The sequence below is a fragment of the Ovis canadensis genome, chromosome 10, assembly GCF_042477335.2.
Source record: "Ovis canadensis isolate MfBH-ARS-UI-01 breed Bighorn chromosome 10, ARS-UI_OviCan_v2, whole genome shotgun sequence".
In the NCBI taxonomy this organism is placed as follows: Eukaryota; Metazoa; Chordata; class Mammalia; order Artiodactyla; family Bovidae; genus Ovis; species Ovis canadensis.
In genome coordinates, this window is record NC_091254.1 from 82395308 (window position 1) to 82411328 (window position 16021).

A 16021-nucleotide genomic window follows, 5' to 3' on the forward strand; every position below is an offset into this window, starting at 1 on the left:
TGCTTAAATACTGGGGCCTGGCTTTGGTAATGGTCATGGCATGATGCACTCAGTTATTGCCTCTGGGATTTCTGGGGTTTTAAACAAAAATTTATTTATTTTTAATTGAAGGATAATTGCTTTACAAAATTGATTTCTGCCATACATCAACATGAATTAGCTATCAGTTCAGTTCAGTCGCTCAGTCGTGTCCGACTCTTTGCGACCCCATGAATTGCAGCACGCCAGGCCTCCCTGTCCATCACCAACTCCTGGAGTTTGCTGAAACTCACGTCCACTGAGTCGGTGATGCCATCCAGCCATTTCATCCTCTGTCGTCCCCTTCTCCTCTGCCCCCAATCCCTCCCAGCATCAGAGTCTTTTCCAATGAGTCAACTCTTCTCATGAGGCAGCCAAAGTCCTGGAGTTTCAGCTTTAGCATCATTTCCTCCAAAGGACACCCAGGATTGATCTCCTTTAGGATGGACTGGTTGGATCTCCTTGCAGTCCAAGGGACTCTCAAGAGTCTTCTCCAACACCACAGTTCAAAAGCATCAATTCTTCGGCACTCAGCTTTCTTCACAGTCCAACTCTCACAACCATACATGACCACAGGAAAAACCATAGCCTTGACTAGACGGACCTTAGTCAGGAAAGTAATGTCTCTGCTTTTGAATATGCTGTCTAGGTTGCTCATAACTTTTCTTCCAAAGAGTAAGCGTCTTTTAATTTCATGGCTGCAGTCACCATCTGCAGTGATTTGGGAGCCCCCCAAAATAACATTGTTCCCACTGTTTCCGCATCTATTTCCCATGAAGTGATGGGACCAGATGCCATGATCTTAGTTTTCTGAATGTTGAGCTTTAAGACAACTTTTTCAATCTCCACTTTCACTTTCATCAAGAGGCTTTTTATTTCCTCTTCACTTTCTGCCATGACGGTGGTGTCATCTATATATCTGAGGTTATTGATATTTCTCCCGGCAATCTTGATTCCAGCTTGTGCTTCTTCCAGCCCAGTGTTTCTCATGATGTACTCTGCATATAAGTTAAATAAGCAGGGCAATGAAGCATGGCAAAGGCTAATAGAGTTTTGCCAAGAGAATGCACTGGTCATAGTAAATACCCTCTTCCAACAACACAAGAGAAGACTCTACACATGGACATCACCAGATGGTCAACACTGAAATCAGATTGATTATATTCTTTGCAGCCAAAGATGGAGAAGCTCTATACAGTCAGCAAAAACAAGACCAGGAGGTGACTGAGGCTCAGATCATGAACTTCTTATTGCCAAATTCAGACTGAAGCTGAAGAAAGCAGGGAAAACCACTAGACCGTTCAGGTATGACCTAAATCTAATCCCTTATGATTATACAGTGGAAGTGAGAAATAGATTTAAGGGCCTAGATCTGATAGATAGAGTGCCTGATGAACTGTGGACGGAGGTTCGTTACATTGTACGGGAGACAGGGATCAAGACCATCCCCATGGAAAAGAAATGCAAAAAAGCAAAATGGCTGTCTGGGAAGGCCTTACAAATAGCTGTGAAAAGAAAAGAGGCAAAAAGCAAAGGAGAAAAGGAAAGATATAAGCATGTGAATGCAGAGTTCCAGAGAATAGCAAGGAGAGATAAGAAAGGCTTCCTCAGCGATCAATGCAAAGAAATAGAGGAAAACAACAGAATGGGAAAGACTAGAGATCTCTTCAAGAAAATTAGAAATACCAAGGGAACATTTTATGCAAAGATGGGCTCGATAAAGGACAGAAATGGTATGGACCTAACAGAAGCAGAAGATACTAAGAAGAGGTGGCAAAAAGAGGTGAATTAGCTATAGGTGTACATATGTCCCTTCCCTCTTGAACCTCCCTCCCACTTCGCATCCTTCCCCACCCCTCTAGGTTGTTATGGAGCCCCAGTTTAAGTTCTCTGAGTCTTATAACAAATTTCCATTGGCTATCTACGTTACATGTGGTAGTGTATATGCTTAATACAGCTCTCTCCATTCATTCCACCCTCCTTCCTCCCCACCAGCCCTTGTTCCTAAGTCTGTACTCCATGTCTGCATCTCCATTGGTGCCCTGCAAATAGGTTCATCGGTACCATCTCTCTAGATTCCACATATATGCATTAATATATATTGGTTTTTCTGACTTATTTCACTCTGTATAATAGACTGTATGTTCATCCACCTAGTTAGAACTGACTCAAATGCGTTCCTTGGGACTTGTGTTTGCATCAATGGGTAGATGAAGGGTTTATGGAAAGTTGTTTAAAATTTTATAAATATAAGCTATCATTTTCTTCAAATTTTTTAAATTTCTAAGAAATCTCTCAAACTTAACAGAGAGATTTCAGTCTCAACAGAGATGGCTTTAGTTTGCAATAGCCAAAAGTGTTCTGAAAGAGAAAGGGGTGCTTTTGAGTTCTGAATTCTAAGTTCTGAAGGGAGCAAGCTCTGTTGTGTGGTTCATAAGTAATACATTGGAAAGAAAGCAAACTGCATGAAACAAGAGCCTCTTTTCTCATCCCATCAGGGTAAAAATGCTGGGTAATGGGGAACAGAAAAAGCTGGAAGAAGTGAATGGATTGTTGAGTTGCCTTGTGTCCTCTCTGTGGACTGACTGGTAGGACCCCACTGGCAGTAGAGATGTGTATTCTGACTCTCCTATCTGGAGACACTATCATCTGTAATCTGTCTGATATTCCTTATCCTACAATGGAATGGGAGCTGTAAACCTATACACAAAGAATGAAGGGGTAGGGTGATGGAATGGCAGGGAGGTGTGGGAGGGCAATACCACGTTCCTTGTGCAATCAACAAAGGGGGAGAGATTAGTTAAGACAAGGAAATCTGTCACTACTGGTAGTGCGCACACACCAGTGGATCTGCAGAATCCTAGGAGAGCGTGGCCAATCATGAAGCGTGGACCATACAGCCGGGGACTGGGAAAAGACCTGTTTAAAACTCTGAGGATGCCATCCTAGAACGTCACAATGACCAACAAATAGATGATCTGTTTTCACCAATGCCTGGCTGTCTTATCATCTCCACATGCAAAAACATGAACCCTCCCTAGGGAGGGAACTGTGTCTGAGAAGGTTCTTATGCAACTAGATTTATACCTTAAATAGGCAAGATTAAATTTTCTGCTGCTGAATAGAAGACTTAAAATAGAAATTAAGTTCCATTAAAGGAAAATAAAGGAAGTTCCATTCCTTACACCTGAGTTTGTGGCCTGTGAAAATTCATAACCATTACACAAATATGAAAATTTCCATTTGCACTGTAACCAGTTAAAATGAACAATGATTTTGCATGATGGTTAAGTAATCCTTTAAGTCAACTTGAACAGAAACACGCTCTACCCAAAAAGCAGGAAAGAAAAAGAGAACTTTAGAATGTCCGAAGACTTCTTATAATGAATATTTCAACTCAATGCTGTGATGTCCGTATTTCTGTTGAATGGGGAAGTATGTGTGATTCATTAAGCTCTCATTCATTATGAAAAGAGACTACCAAATTATATTCTTTGTAAGTGAAATCATTATGGAAGTAATTTACAAAATACATTAAGCTCTTTCATGATCTTGCTAAAGGAAAAGCCAAATAGTTTTAAACACATTGCAAGGTCATTATCATTTTCCAATCTTAGATCTTACTTCTCATTTGTTATTTTTTGAAATATCTCTTGTACAAATACCCAGATTTGATTACACTTTTGCACAGCACAACTTTTCATGTGTCTAAGGAGAATCATGATTTACCTATGTGTTCATGATTGTAAAATAAAATTCAAGTTTCTTAAATACCATGTTCAAATGTTCTTTTCTTTTCCTCTCAAATTTGTGGAATCTAGTCTTGCCCCTTTGAGACTGTAACGTGATCTGTCATCTCTTCAATTTTTGTAATAAATCATCATTTAGAACTTATAAAAGCAACTTAGAAGCCAGGCAGCATATTACAAGTTTAGAATATGATTGTTTGACCCTCTAGGGGGTTTTAAAATCAGTTATCTACTGAAATTAAGGTAGAAGTCAGAGTCGATGGAATGTCCTTCTGTGTGATGCCCACTCACAATGCTGTTCATTACCCAGAACACACCAGTCCGTACATGTTTGTTACCCAGGAAAAATAGAGCCCTATTCATTATTCATAGAGGTCCTCCTGCACAGTAAAGACATTCATTCTTTAATGGCTCTATGACTAGGGTGTTGTGAAGCCCAAAGATGTTATTTTTGGAAGATAGTTTACCAATTAAAAGCATACGGCACTGGATTGCTTAGTCATGTCCTCAACATTGATTAGCTATAATTGCAGATGAACATCAGGGGAAAACTGAAGGCATATTGCTACGTGCTTTTCTGCTTCCTTCAGACACCTCCCTGGAAACGGACTTCCAACTTTCAACCTCAGACTTTTTCTCCAAGTAACTTAAAAAATACACTAGCTTTGCTCCATCTCAAATATTTAATTATTTCCCTCTGAAATGTAATAAAATGTGTGAAGTTAATATAGAGGCAAGTGTTAGAAATGATTGCTTGGAAGTGAATTCGGGCTATGAAGACAAATAAGACCATATTCTTTTGTAAAAAAAAATGGTGATACTTTAGATGAAATTAAATATATTCTGCTTGTTTGTGGCTGATAAAAAATGAAAGCTGTTGGTCATAAATGTTTTATATAAATTCAGTGGAATTAAGTTTGTTTAGACTTGGACTTACCAATAAATGACATAGATCATGATCAGTGCTATTTTCTTAAGCATAGATCTAAAAATTATTGCTAGTTTGTATTTGCTATGCAGGCTGTAAGCCTAATGATTTATCACTCTTTTCCTTAATGTCTACTGATCTTTTTAAAATGTGACACAGTTTTGGTGTCATGTAGCCATAAACTGCTTAGAAAACTTTGTCCTATGTGGGTAAGAAGAGTACATTTGTGAACATTTTGAAAATCTAAACTAAAAAGAACACTTAATCATAAAATTCTTAATGAAAATATTAGCATTGACAGAGAATATTTTAGAGGATTTTTCTGGACACACCGAGAAGCTGTTTTCCTGATTTGATAGGGAGCGTATTTTACTGCTAAATTCTCCTACTTATTATTCAGAGTAATGACTAAGTTGAGGAAGTAAATTTTCTTTGTACTTCTGATGTCCATGTATATTTATTCCAACCATGAAGGTGAATTGGTAGAGTTTGAAAAGGTCTATAAATAAGAATTATTATTGAAACCATTATCCTTGTAACTTTCAGAGGAGATGATATTTGTTATAAAAGAATCAGATATTTATTTTTTAAGGAATTAGCATGGCTTCTTCAAATGAAGTCACTAAATAACATGATTATAATCTTTGTCAAGGTATCAAGTAAAATGTATCAGTGAAGCTTTGGTATGCTACTGGATTGATACTATTTACTGGTTCTATGAAACTGAGTGATTCTTTGTGGAGTGAAACATATACAGCTTTGCTGTTGACGCCTATCCTCGCTCTCTTGTGACCAATAGTCTTTGTATAGCTTGTAGATGAGATCCCTGTGACTGTACATTAAAGAGAGAAGAGCTAACTGTTCTGCTTGGTCTCAAAAACATTGCTGTAAACCCCTCCACTTGCTTTCCACAGAAAAACTAATACTGCTTTAAGGTGTGATATTCAACAAAGAAGTTTTATTGACTTGAATGTGCTAGTAGATGCAGAAGAACCCATTCAAAATTTTCATTTCCCTTTTTCCCTTCTAGTGTCTACGTTAACTTACACTAAGTTTGAATGAATTTAATCATTATAATTAGGACTTATTAGAAAACTCTCTGAATTAAAAGCTATGAATATACTGATTATTGAATTTTAGAATATTCAGATTGTTTTCCATTATTAAAAGTAACTTGATATCAAAGTATGATCAACCATAAGAAGTTTTAATCACATTAATGTTTTTTAAAATTTCTTTGAGTCTCTTCTGATTCTTATCAACTGAAGGTTTTTTCTAATTTATTTATCTAAGTAACTTTCTGTTTGCTTTCATTTCTTATGTAGAAATATTAGGTTAAAAAAAAGCCCAGTCTGTAAACTATCTTCCTATTCCTTCAGAGCACGGTCCTTCTAAGCTGAAGTTAAAAGAACAGAGATTTCTATGTAGTAAAACAGTTTTAAAAAAGCCTTATTTTATGGGTTTATCATCAGTTTTTTTCCCCAAAACCCAGCCTGACATATTGCTTATTTAATGCTAAAATAATGAATTCTAGTTAACTTAGAGCTTTAAAAATTTGAGAAATCATTTTAATATAGTGAATTAAGGTATTCCATTGGAAAAGACCCTGATGCAGGGAAAGATTAAAGGTAAAAGGAGAAGACAGTGAGTGAGGATGAAAAGGTTGGATGGAATCACTGACTAAATGGACATGAGTTTGAGCAAATTCCTGGAGATAGTGAAGGACAAAGAAGCCTGGAGTGCTGCATTTCATGGGGGTGCAGAGAGTCAGACACGACTTGGTGACTGAACAGCAATAAAGGTATTCCACTGATGAAAGTTAGCAACACAGGGCTAACACAGTCAAGGCTGTGTTGCCATTCATTTGCCTTAAGAAATATCATTATTTATGATGCCAGATGATCTGAAAACGAGGCAAAGCTCCATTCATCTTTCACAAAAGCAGAAGAACTAGGGTAGTAACTGCCAAGATGTATGGTTCCAATAATCTAGGTATGTTGAATTACTGCTTAGTTACAGAATCATCTCTCATAACATTAATATCTGAATTTATAACAAGTAAGACAAGGTTAAATGATCTTTTATGAACTACAAAAAAGCAAGTTTATTAATCTGCAATAGGATTTTCCTCTGTGCCACTCTTCTACATTTATGTATCTGATCTGGAAACACTTCAGAAACACGTGATTTTTAAATAATGATATTATTGAAGGCATCTATTAATATTGTGAGCCATAAAGTCAAAATGAAATGCGATTCCTTATGTATAATAAGCTTTTATAATGATGGTCTAAAATGATGCTTAGCTAGTATTCTATTTGCCAAGATTGTTCCAAGGCAGAGAGTGACTGTAAAACCGATTTTTTTAAACGAAATATTTTATTACTTGATATTTAAATGAATAGTCTAAAATGTATTTCTAGGCATGAAATGGGCTTCCCTGGTGGCTCAGATGGTAAAAAATCTGCCTGTAATGCAGGAGACCTGGGTTCGATCCCAGGGTTGGGAAGATCTGCTGGAGGAAGGCATGGCAATCCACTCCAGTATTCTTGCCTGGAGAATCCCATGGACAGAGGAGCCTGGTGGGCTACAATCCACGGGGTTGCAGAGACGGACATGACTCTGTGACTAAGCACACACATGAAATAGCCTAAGATGCATATCCAGCTATGAAACTCACAATCAGTGGAGAGGAGAGTTCTGGATCACTAATAAATATGAAAAATTCAAAGTGCATGTCAATCATTGTTATGCCTTAACGTATTTTTTGTTTATACCTTCTTGGTGACTGTTATTAACAGTCCAAGAAAATATGAGCAGTGCTTAAGAATACAGGAAATACTTGCATTATGTTTCTAGCATACATATATGACATATATGAAAACTGCTGCTGCTGCTGCTAAGTTGCTTCAGTCGTGTCCGAATCTGTGCAATCCCATAGACCGCAGCCCACCAGGCTCCCGCGTCCCTGGGGTTCTCCAGGCAAGAACACTGGAGTGGGTTGCCATTTCCTTCTCCAATGCATGAAAGGGAAAAGTGAAAGTCAAGTCGCTCAGTTGTGTCCGACTCTTAGCGACCCCGTGGACTGGAGCCCACCAGGCTACTCCACCCATGGGATTTTCCAGGCAAGAGTACTGGAGTGGAGCGCCATTGCCTTCTCCGATATGAAAACTAAATATAATTAAATAATTAGAGCTCTTCCAGTTCCCTTGGCTAAACCCTGACATAACTATTAGGCAAAAATCTGATGAAGCAGATCATAACATTCTCTCCTCAGAAGCTAAGTAGCTCTGGCTTCAGAGCCTTAGACGAATATTGTTAAGATAGGAAAAATCTGCGGTCCCTCTGTGTTTGACTTCCCCTTCAAGATCATTAGCAACCCAGCTGGTTCTCAGTTGCCCTAAAGATATAATTTTAATGGGTTTATATTAGTAGTAGGTAAACTAGTAAGGCTCAGTAAATGTTAAATAGATTACTAAGATTTGGTTTGGTATAAAACTTGATAAGAAAAATGAAACATAATTTCTATTGTTTTTAGTCATTATTTACCCGAGTTCACCTTTCTTTCTCTGTAACTCAGCAACCTTCCTGTTATGCAGGCACCTGGCAGAACTACTGTTGTTAAATTTCTGATGGCTTTTTCATTACAGGCCCTTGTTTTTCAAGAGGCAGGTTAACTAAGCAATTTTGATTTGCATCAAGCTGAGATGTGGAATAGACACTTGAAGTCCATTCTCTTGTTTTCATAAGATTTCATTTGAACTTATTTGTGCTACTTGATCTAAATCCACAAAGAAAGGGGAAAAAAAACTTAAAAATTCATTCATGAATTGGTGCAACTGAGCAAAAGAATAGTAACTTGTGTAACTGCCTTTTTCCCCTTATTCATGGCTTTAAAAAAATTATTCACAATGAAAAACTTCATACCACAACGTTGCTATGTTTTTGTAAGAAATATTAATGCCCATTTGTTTTACATACATGAGATAATGGTAACCCCCTTTACTTTGTAAAACATGGCACAAATATCATCTGTATTTGTTAAAAATTTGAGATATTCATTTTAAAACAATATCTTTCTCATCATAAGTACTTAGATTTACTGTATAAAACTTATAGAATGTAGATAAAGAGGAATATAAAATCAACCTACCAAGGATTTCCCTGGTGATCCAGCGGCTTAAAGCTCAACATTCAGAAAATGAAGATCATAGCATCCGGTCCCATCACTTCATGGGAAATAGATGGGGAAACAGTAGAAACAGTGTCAGACTTTATTTTTGGGGGCTCCAAAATCACTGCAGATGGTGACTGCAGCCATGAAATTAAAAGACGCTTACTCCTTGGAAGAAAAGTTATGAGCAACCTAGATAGCATATTCAAAAGCAGAGACATTACTTTGCCAACTAAGGTCCGTCTAGTCAAGGCTATGGTTTTTCCTGTGGTCAGGTATGGATGTGAGAGTTGGACTGTGAAGAAGGCTGAGCGCTGAAGAATCGATGCTTTGGAACTGTGGTGTTGGAGAAGACTCTTGAGAGTCCCTTGGACTGCAAGGAGATCCAACCAGTCCATTCTGAAGGAGATCAGCCCTGGGATTTCTTTGGAAGGAATGATGCTGAAGCTGAAGCTCCAGTACTTTGGCCACCTCATGAGAAGAGTTGACTCACTGGAAAAGACTCTGATGCTGGGAGGGATTGGGGGCAGGAGGAGAAGGGGACGACCGAGGATGAGATGGCTGGATGGCATCACCGACTCAGTGGACGTGAGTTTCAGCAAACTCCAGGAGTTGGTGATGGACAGGGAGGCCTGGCGTGCTGCGATTCATGGGGTCGCAAAGAGTCGGACACGACTGAGTGACTGAACTGAACTGAACCACTGGCTAAGGCCCTGTGTTCCCTATGCAGAGGGCCTGGGTTCGATCTTTGGTCAGGGAAATAGATTCCGCATGCTGCAACTAAGACCCAGCCCAGCCAAATAAATAATTAAGTAAACAAATATTAAAAAAATAAAATAAAATCAACCTACCTAATGCTATTACATTAAATTTCAATCTCTTTCTATGTCTCATGTTGTATTCTTGCCTGTAGTCTTAGGAGCTTCTTTGGGAAAGCCCATCCCTTTCCACTTCCACATAGAGTTGCCACCCAGCAGTAATCAGTTATACCTGCTGTTTCAATATTCCCTCCACCTACTTCATATACAATTCCATGCAGTATGGCCTCCACTTCATTACTTTACTAGAATGTTTCTGTTGAAGTTTCCAGGAAGCCTATCGTTGTCCAAGTACTATTTTCTCCAACTTCCTTGGCTTTGATGTTCCCTGGGATTTGCTTCATCTTTGAAAAGCTTCTACCTGGAATCCCATGATGGGACCTCATTTGTGTTCACTTCTTATATTTGCAACCAACCCCTATCTGTTGCCTTCACTTCCTTTGCTTTTCCTTTAGGTTGCTATAGTCATTAATTTGCCTTCATTTGCAAATAAGTGAGTAACCAAATGACAGTGGCATAAACTACAGGATATTTGTGAATTATTTAACAAGAAGTTAAGAGGTTGGCAGCCTTGGGGCTGATTTTGTGACTCAGAACAGGAACCAAGGATCTCAGTTCTTTCCATCCGCTGGTCTGTCATTCCCTGTCCCTTGGCAATGTCTTGTCTCCGACTCACGAGATGGCCAACCAGCTCTAAGAAGACAGGTGCCTGTGTGCCTGCTCTTTGCAACTCCATGGACTGTAGCCCACCAGGTTCCTCTATCCATGGAATTTTCCAAGCAAGAATACTGGAGTGAGTTGCCATTTTCTTCTCCAGGGGATCTTCCTGATCCAGGAATCGAACCCACTTCTCTTGCATCTCCTGCATTGGCAGGCGAGTTGTTTACCACTGTGCCATCTGAGGAGGCAGAGGCAAAAAGACCTCTCTGTTCCCATATTTCTTTCCTTTCATCAGGAAAAATGCTTTTCTCAGAAATCTTTTGCTTATATCTCATTGTGCAACAAGGGGTGTTAGGCCCACCCCTACACTATTTAATGAAAAGGGAAATGTTCATGACTTGTTTCTAGGTTCTTTCTATCCTCCAAGGGATGACCGTTTATGATTCATCCCTTGCTGCTGGCATGATGCCCTGAACACAGTTGGGATTAGGATAGCAAGAAAGAAGAGCCAGTGATCATGGGGTGGATACCTGACAGGGGCAATTCTGTCCACCTGCCAACTGTGGCAGAGATTTAATTTTTTTGTCTCCATATCTCAGTCTCTGAGGCTCCATTCATCTTATGCCCAGAGGGGTTATTGTGAAATAAACAGCTGGGATGTGAATGTGCTGTGTAAACAGGAGTCTTATGTCCTAGTAAATACTACATTTTCCTAATGAGACTTACAATTTTGAAATAATGTTTTAGTAAATTTTTTATTGTATGTATTGAACCAAGGACCAAACCATGCTAATCCTTTCTGCAAAATGTATCTTCGCCTTCCTTCCATTTACTATCTTCCTATTCTGGTCTCAATCACCTGAAATCTTGACCACTGTAACAGAGTTCTGTGTGTTTCTCCTACTGACCTTTCTCTTGCTTCGATGTGCTTGCTTCCTTTGGTTTGAGGTTCTTCATGTTCTAACTTCTTTTTCCTATGACGTACAATATAAACTTTACTGTCAGGGTTCAAGTCTCTCAGCTAAACTCTCTCTCTCTTTTTTTTTTTTTTTCCTATCTAAACCACATGCCAACATCTCCTTAATATGAGTTCTCATCTTCCTAGTCAAGGCTCTTCTATAAACGCCTATGACCTTCAAGGCTCATTCCAATACCTCATCCAGGCTCTGCTGTTGCCCTTAGCTGGAAAGTTTGACTTAATTTCTTACACCACCTCACACAGTGCGACACTATCCAGTGAGTGGACCAAGAAGGTTTGAGAGCACCAGTAAAGCAAGTTACTTAATTCTTTGGTCTGACTGGAATTTATAAGTTCAGTTCAGTTCAGTCACTCAGTCGTGTCTGACTCAGTCGTGTCTGACCCTTTGTGACCCCATGAACTGCAGCACACCAGGCTTCCCTGTCCGTCACCAACTCCCTGAGCTTGCTCAAGCTCATGTCCATCGAGGTGGTGCAATTCAACCATCTCATCCTCTGTTGTCCCCTTCTCCTGCTTTCAATCTTTCCCATCGTCAGGGTCTTTTCCAATGAGTCAGTTATTTGCATCAGGTGGCCAAAGTATTGGAGTTTCAGTATTGGAATTTGTAACCTTAAATTGTTTCACCCTCCTGATGGGATTAAACTAATCTATGTCTGATTAAATTATAATTATTTCCATACTAGCCTTCCTACAAGTCTAGGACCTGTATACAAGAACCTAGGGCTGTATCATTGCATTGAATGCTTATTTAATACTTAATGATTTTTAAATATCTTAAAATACATATACTATGTTTTTACCCCCTCTTCCTTTACTTCAAATGTCCTTTCTATTGCATTATTTGCTATATATTGCAAGAATAATGGTAAATTACAGTGAGTCCCGATGTGTGAGGAGAGAATAAGTTATGTGTGTAATCACTCCCCTCCTCTGGAGTGAAAAATGCCTGCCACCTGACTCTGACAAAAACAGAAGGTTGAAGGTCATGTCAAATATAGAAATAATGACTTGGCTACAGCATTCCCTGATCCTACCCATCTTATCCTTTGTCCACTATGACCCAAGAGTATATTTTGTTTATCCTGATTTCAGACTTTGAGGGAAATAAATTCAAGTCACTTGAGGTCTACCATTAGTACAATATCGTGAAGGCAAAAATTATGCTAAAATTTTAAGAGACAAAAAATGTGACTGAAGTCTTCAGAAAGAAATACTTGTCTATGGGATTTTCAAGAGGGAAAAATTAACTTGTAAAGAAGAGAAACTCATTTTTAAGCATTTTCATGGTTTAAATCAGGTTGGATCTGGAACTTGGGAGTCTTTTTGGTGGAGTAAGAGAGGAGGAATTTATTAAAGACAGGAAGAAGAGGTATCTAACGTGTTGTAATGATGATGAAGATGACTATGACAGTGGTCGTGATAACAAACTGACATAAATTTCATGGTCATTCTGGTCATTAAGAGCTGTCATCTGAAAAATATAGCTTTATAGAGAAGGTCCAAAAAACTGGACGTTACCTTACAGTTATTTCTGCATAATGAGCTGATCTAAACACACACAGACACAAAAGTAAGTAAGCATTATCTTTTTTTTTTTTTTTTTGGTCTTGCATTTACCTGCTAGTAGTTACACAAGCTTTGGGTTTCAACACATGCTTCTGCCCAGCAAAGTTCATTAACATAAGAAAATTGATAAGAATTTTCATTTTTATACCATTTCACAAAACTTGAGTATAAGGCAGGAGGAAAGAAGTGAACTGATTCTCCACTTGAAAATTTTGTTCATTTGGAAGAAAATGCTAAGTTTAGTATGTGAGAGCCTTTAGAGCAAGGGGAGACCTCACTGCCCTCCTCAATATCTTCCTTCATGTACCCCACTGACCCTTGCTCTTTTTTTCTCACCTCTTCCTTGTTCTGCTTCTTCTTTGCTTTCCTATTCATCTACACACTAGAAATCTGAGATAATGATTTTTGATCCAAGATTATGTAACATTTGAAGTTAAAAGGGGGGCATTTTTGAGTCCAGAATCCAAAATTTAAAAAAAAAAAGACATGTCTAATGTATGCTTGCGTTATCTTTAGAAAATAAAAAAAAGTCAAACAGCAATAAGCCCAGTAATTAGAGCAGCGACTGTGCCCTGCTATTCCGGGTTCCCCTCTAATTGTTCATTTCTGCGAGGGCTGTGTCGTGAATTGTTGCTCATATTTAGAGCAACAATTGGCATTGTGTTGTCCTTTATAGCCACAAAAATATAGTTTAATAACGTAAGTTAATGACTTAAAAATACTTTGTCTTTCTAGATGACTTCATTATGGTATTTAGAACTAGCATTTCGGATGAGTACGAAGGATGTGCGGCCAATGAAGAAAAGAGGAACGCTTCCCTTTTATGCCCCTTTTGCTGCCGATTAGAAAGAAATCCAGTCCAGGTTTTGCCTTCGACTCTGCCTCTGAATTTCGGCTGTGCAATGTGTAGCACGTTTCTCTCCCTCCCCTCCTTTCTCCTTCCCTCTAGCCTCCCAGCGTCTGTCTCCAGGATTTCTCTCTTCCTATTTCAGGAGGACTCTCACAAGCTCCCTCAGCCTGTGCGAAGCTGAGGTTTCCCCTGGATCTCGTATATCCCCAACACATACCTCCACGCACACACGTCCCCGAGAACCCCGCGCTCACACCGACACACACTCGCGCGCGCACACCCTCGCGGTCGCCTGTCCATCTCCCTCCCGGGAGAGCCGGCGCGCGTCTCCACCTTCGCCGCACACTCCCGCTAGCCGAGCTCGCCGCGCGCTAGGATTCTTGCGGCTCGGAACTCGGATCGCAGCGCTCAACCCCTATGGTGGTTTTTTGAAACATTTATTTTCCTCTTTTTCCTCGTTTTTATTGCACTGTTTTCGGTCTGGGGGACTAGAGGAGTGAAGCGGCTGCTTTCCCAGCCAGCCCCGGTTGGCTTTGCCATCCTCCATCAGGCTTATAAAAGTTTGCTGAGCGCAGTCCAGAGGGCTGCGCGGCTCGTCCCCTCGGCAGGCGGAAGAGGGTGACGCTGGGCAGCTGCGAGGAGCGCGCCGCCGGCTCTGGCGGGCTTTCGGCTGGAGGGGCCAGGTGAAGAGCGCACGGGTCCCGGGGTTCACCGAGCTGGATTTGCATGTTGCACCATGCCTTCTTGGATCGGGGCTGTGATTCTTCCCCTCTCCGGCCTGCTGCTGTCCCTCCCGGCCCGGGCGGAGGTGAAGGCTCGGAGCTGCGGCGAAGTCCGCCAGGCGTACGGTGCCAAGGGATTCAGCCTGGCGGACATCCCCTACCAGGAGATCGCAGGTAAGCGCGGGCGCGCGGCCCGGGCCGGCTGCAGCCCTCGGCGGCCGCCCGGCTCCCGGGCTGCCGGAAGCCCTCCGCCTCACCCCTGTTGCTGAGTTGTGGTGTTCACTTTCTGCCGGGGGGCTCTCCGGGCCGCCGCGCCTCCGTGCCGGGCGGCGGATGCTCAAGGCGGTTTCTCCAGCGGAGCGGGCGGGGGGAAGGTGTGCGTCTCCGGCTGCCTCATTGTGTGTGCACACGCGGGAGCGCCCTCCTTCCCTCCCTCCCTCCCGCGCCCGGCTCCCGCGCCCTCGCGCTCCTCTTCGTCGTTGGCCCTGGCCGAGCGGGCCGGGGAGCCCGGGACCCCCGGGGGCGGCCGCTGCGCGAGGGCGGCACGCCGAGTCGGGCGCCCACCCCGCGCCGCTCGCTCAGGCAAACTTGGAAGAACTGCGGCCGCAGTTTGCCCAGCGCCACCGTCAGAGTGGCGCCTTCTCCGCTCCCGCCCTCGCGCCGGCGGGGGCGGTGGAGAGACGCGGAGGGCTCCCCGGCCCCTCGCTCCTGCCCTCCGGGAAGGCAGAGCGCCCGGCGCCCGGGCCGGGGGCGGGCGGGCGAGCGGGGCTGGGGGTGGGGGGCTCGGCCTCCGACGTCGGCGGTTCCGGGCGGGTCTGGGGAGTTCGCGGGCTGCCCGTTTCAGATTTGGAGCAGGCTTTGCCTCCCGGCTCCTCAGGGCTCCCCCGATCGCGGTTGGTCACTCCCGGTCCGGGGGACAGCCCTGCCGCCCCGCGCGGCGCTCCGCCCGGAGCGCGGCCTCGCCCGCCCGCTCCGGGGAGCTGAGTCAACTTCAGCGGGTGGCTCGCTAGCGGATGCGTCCTCGGACCTCGCGGGGGTCTCCTCAGACCCCGCGTCCCCCGGCCACGGGTGTTCCTCGCTCGAGAGCCCCCAACCCCCCGGGCCGGGCGCCGGCGTGTGGGGAGCGCTCGGTTTCCGACCACTTGCGCGGTCGCCTGGGTGCATGTTTTCCGGCTCTTAGCTCCAACCGAACCCGAGCATCTCGGGGGCTCTGTGAATGAAACGTGTTGGGGAGAGGTAATCCCCTGGCTGCGGGAGCGCGGAGCTGAGAGAGGCAGAGAGGGGCCAGGGGATGCTGCGAGGGCGCGGGCTGCTCAAACCCGGCAGCCGAGGTCCTCAGTGCCCCTCAGAGGGTCGAGCCAGAACCCTGGATTTCCACCAGCCTCTCTGCGTTTTGCCCAGGAGCTGGTCTCTACTGTGCATTTTGCAGTGATGGTAAAACACCACGGTTTCGATACGTAGTGGGATTGCTGTTTTATGGTTGATGCACAAACTCTACAAGTGAGGGTTTTTACTTATCCCGGAATGAGCACGTTTCTAGAAATGTAGGCACTGGGG

At 42.7% G+C, this 16021-nt stretch overlaps 1 protein-coding gene across 1 annotated transcript in view; it reads left to right on the top strand.

The window, feature by feature from the left end:
- The first annotated feature begins 13769 nt into the window (after positions 1-13769).
- The window catches only part of GPC6 (glypican 6), a 1229455-nt gene continuing 1227203 nt past the window's right edge, over positions 13770-16021 (top strand). Inside the window, exon 1 of the mRNA XM_069601873.1 lies at positions 13770-14638. Within this exon, the coding sequence (XP_069457974.1) occupies positions 14479-14638 (160 nt within the window). The 5' untranslated portion in view covers positions 13770-14478. The remainder of the gene's footprint in view (positions 14639-16021) is intronic.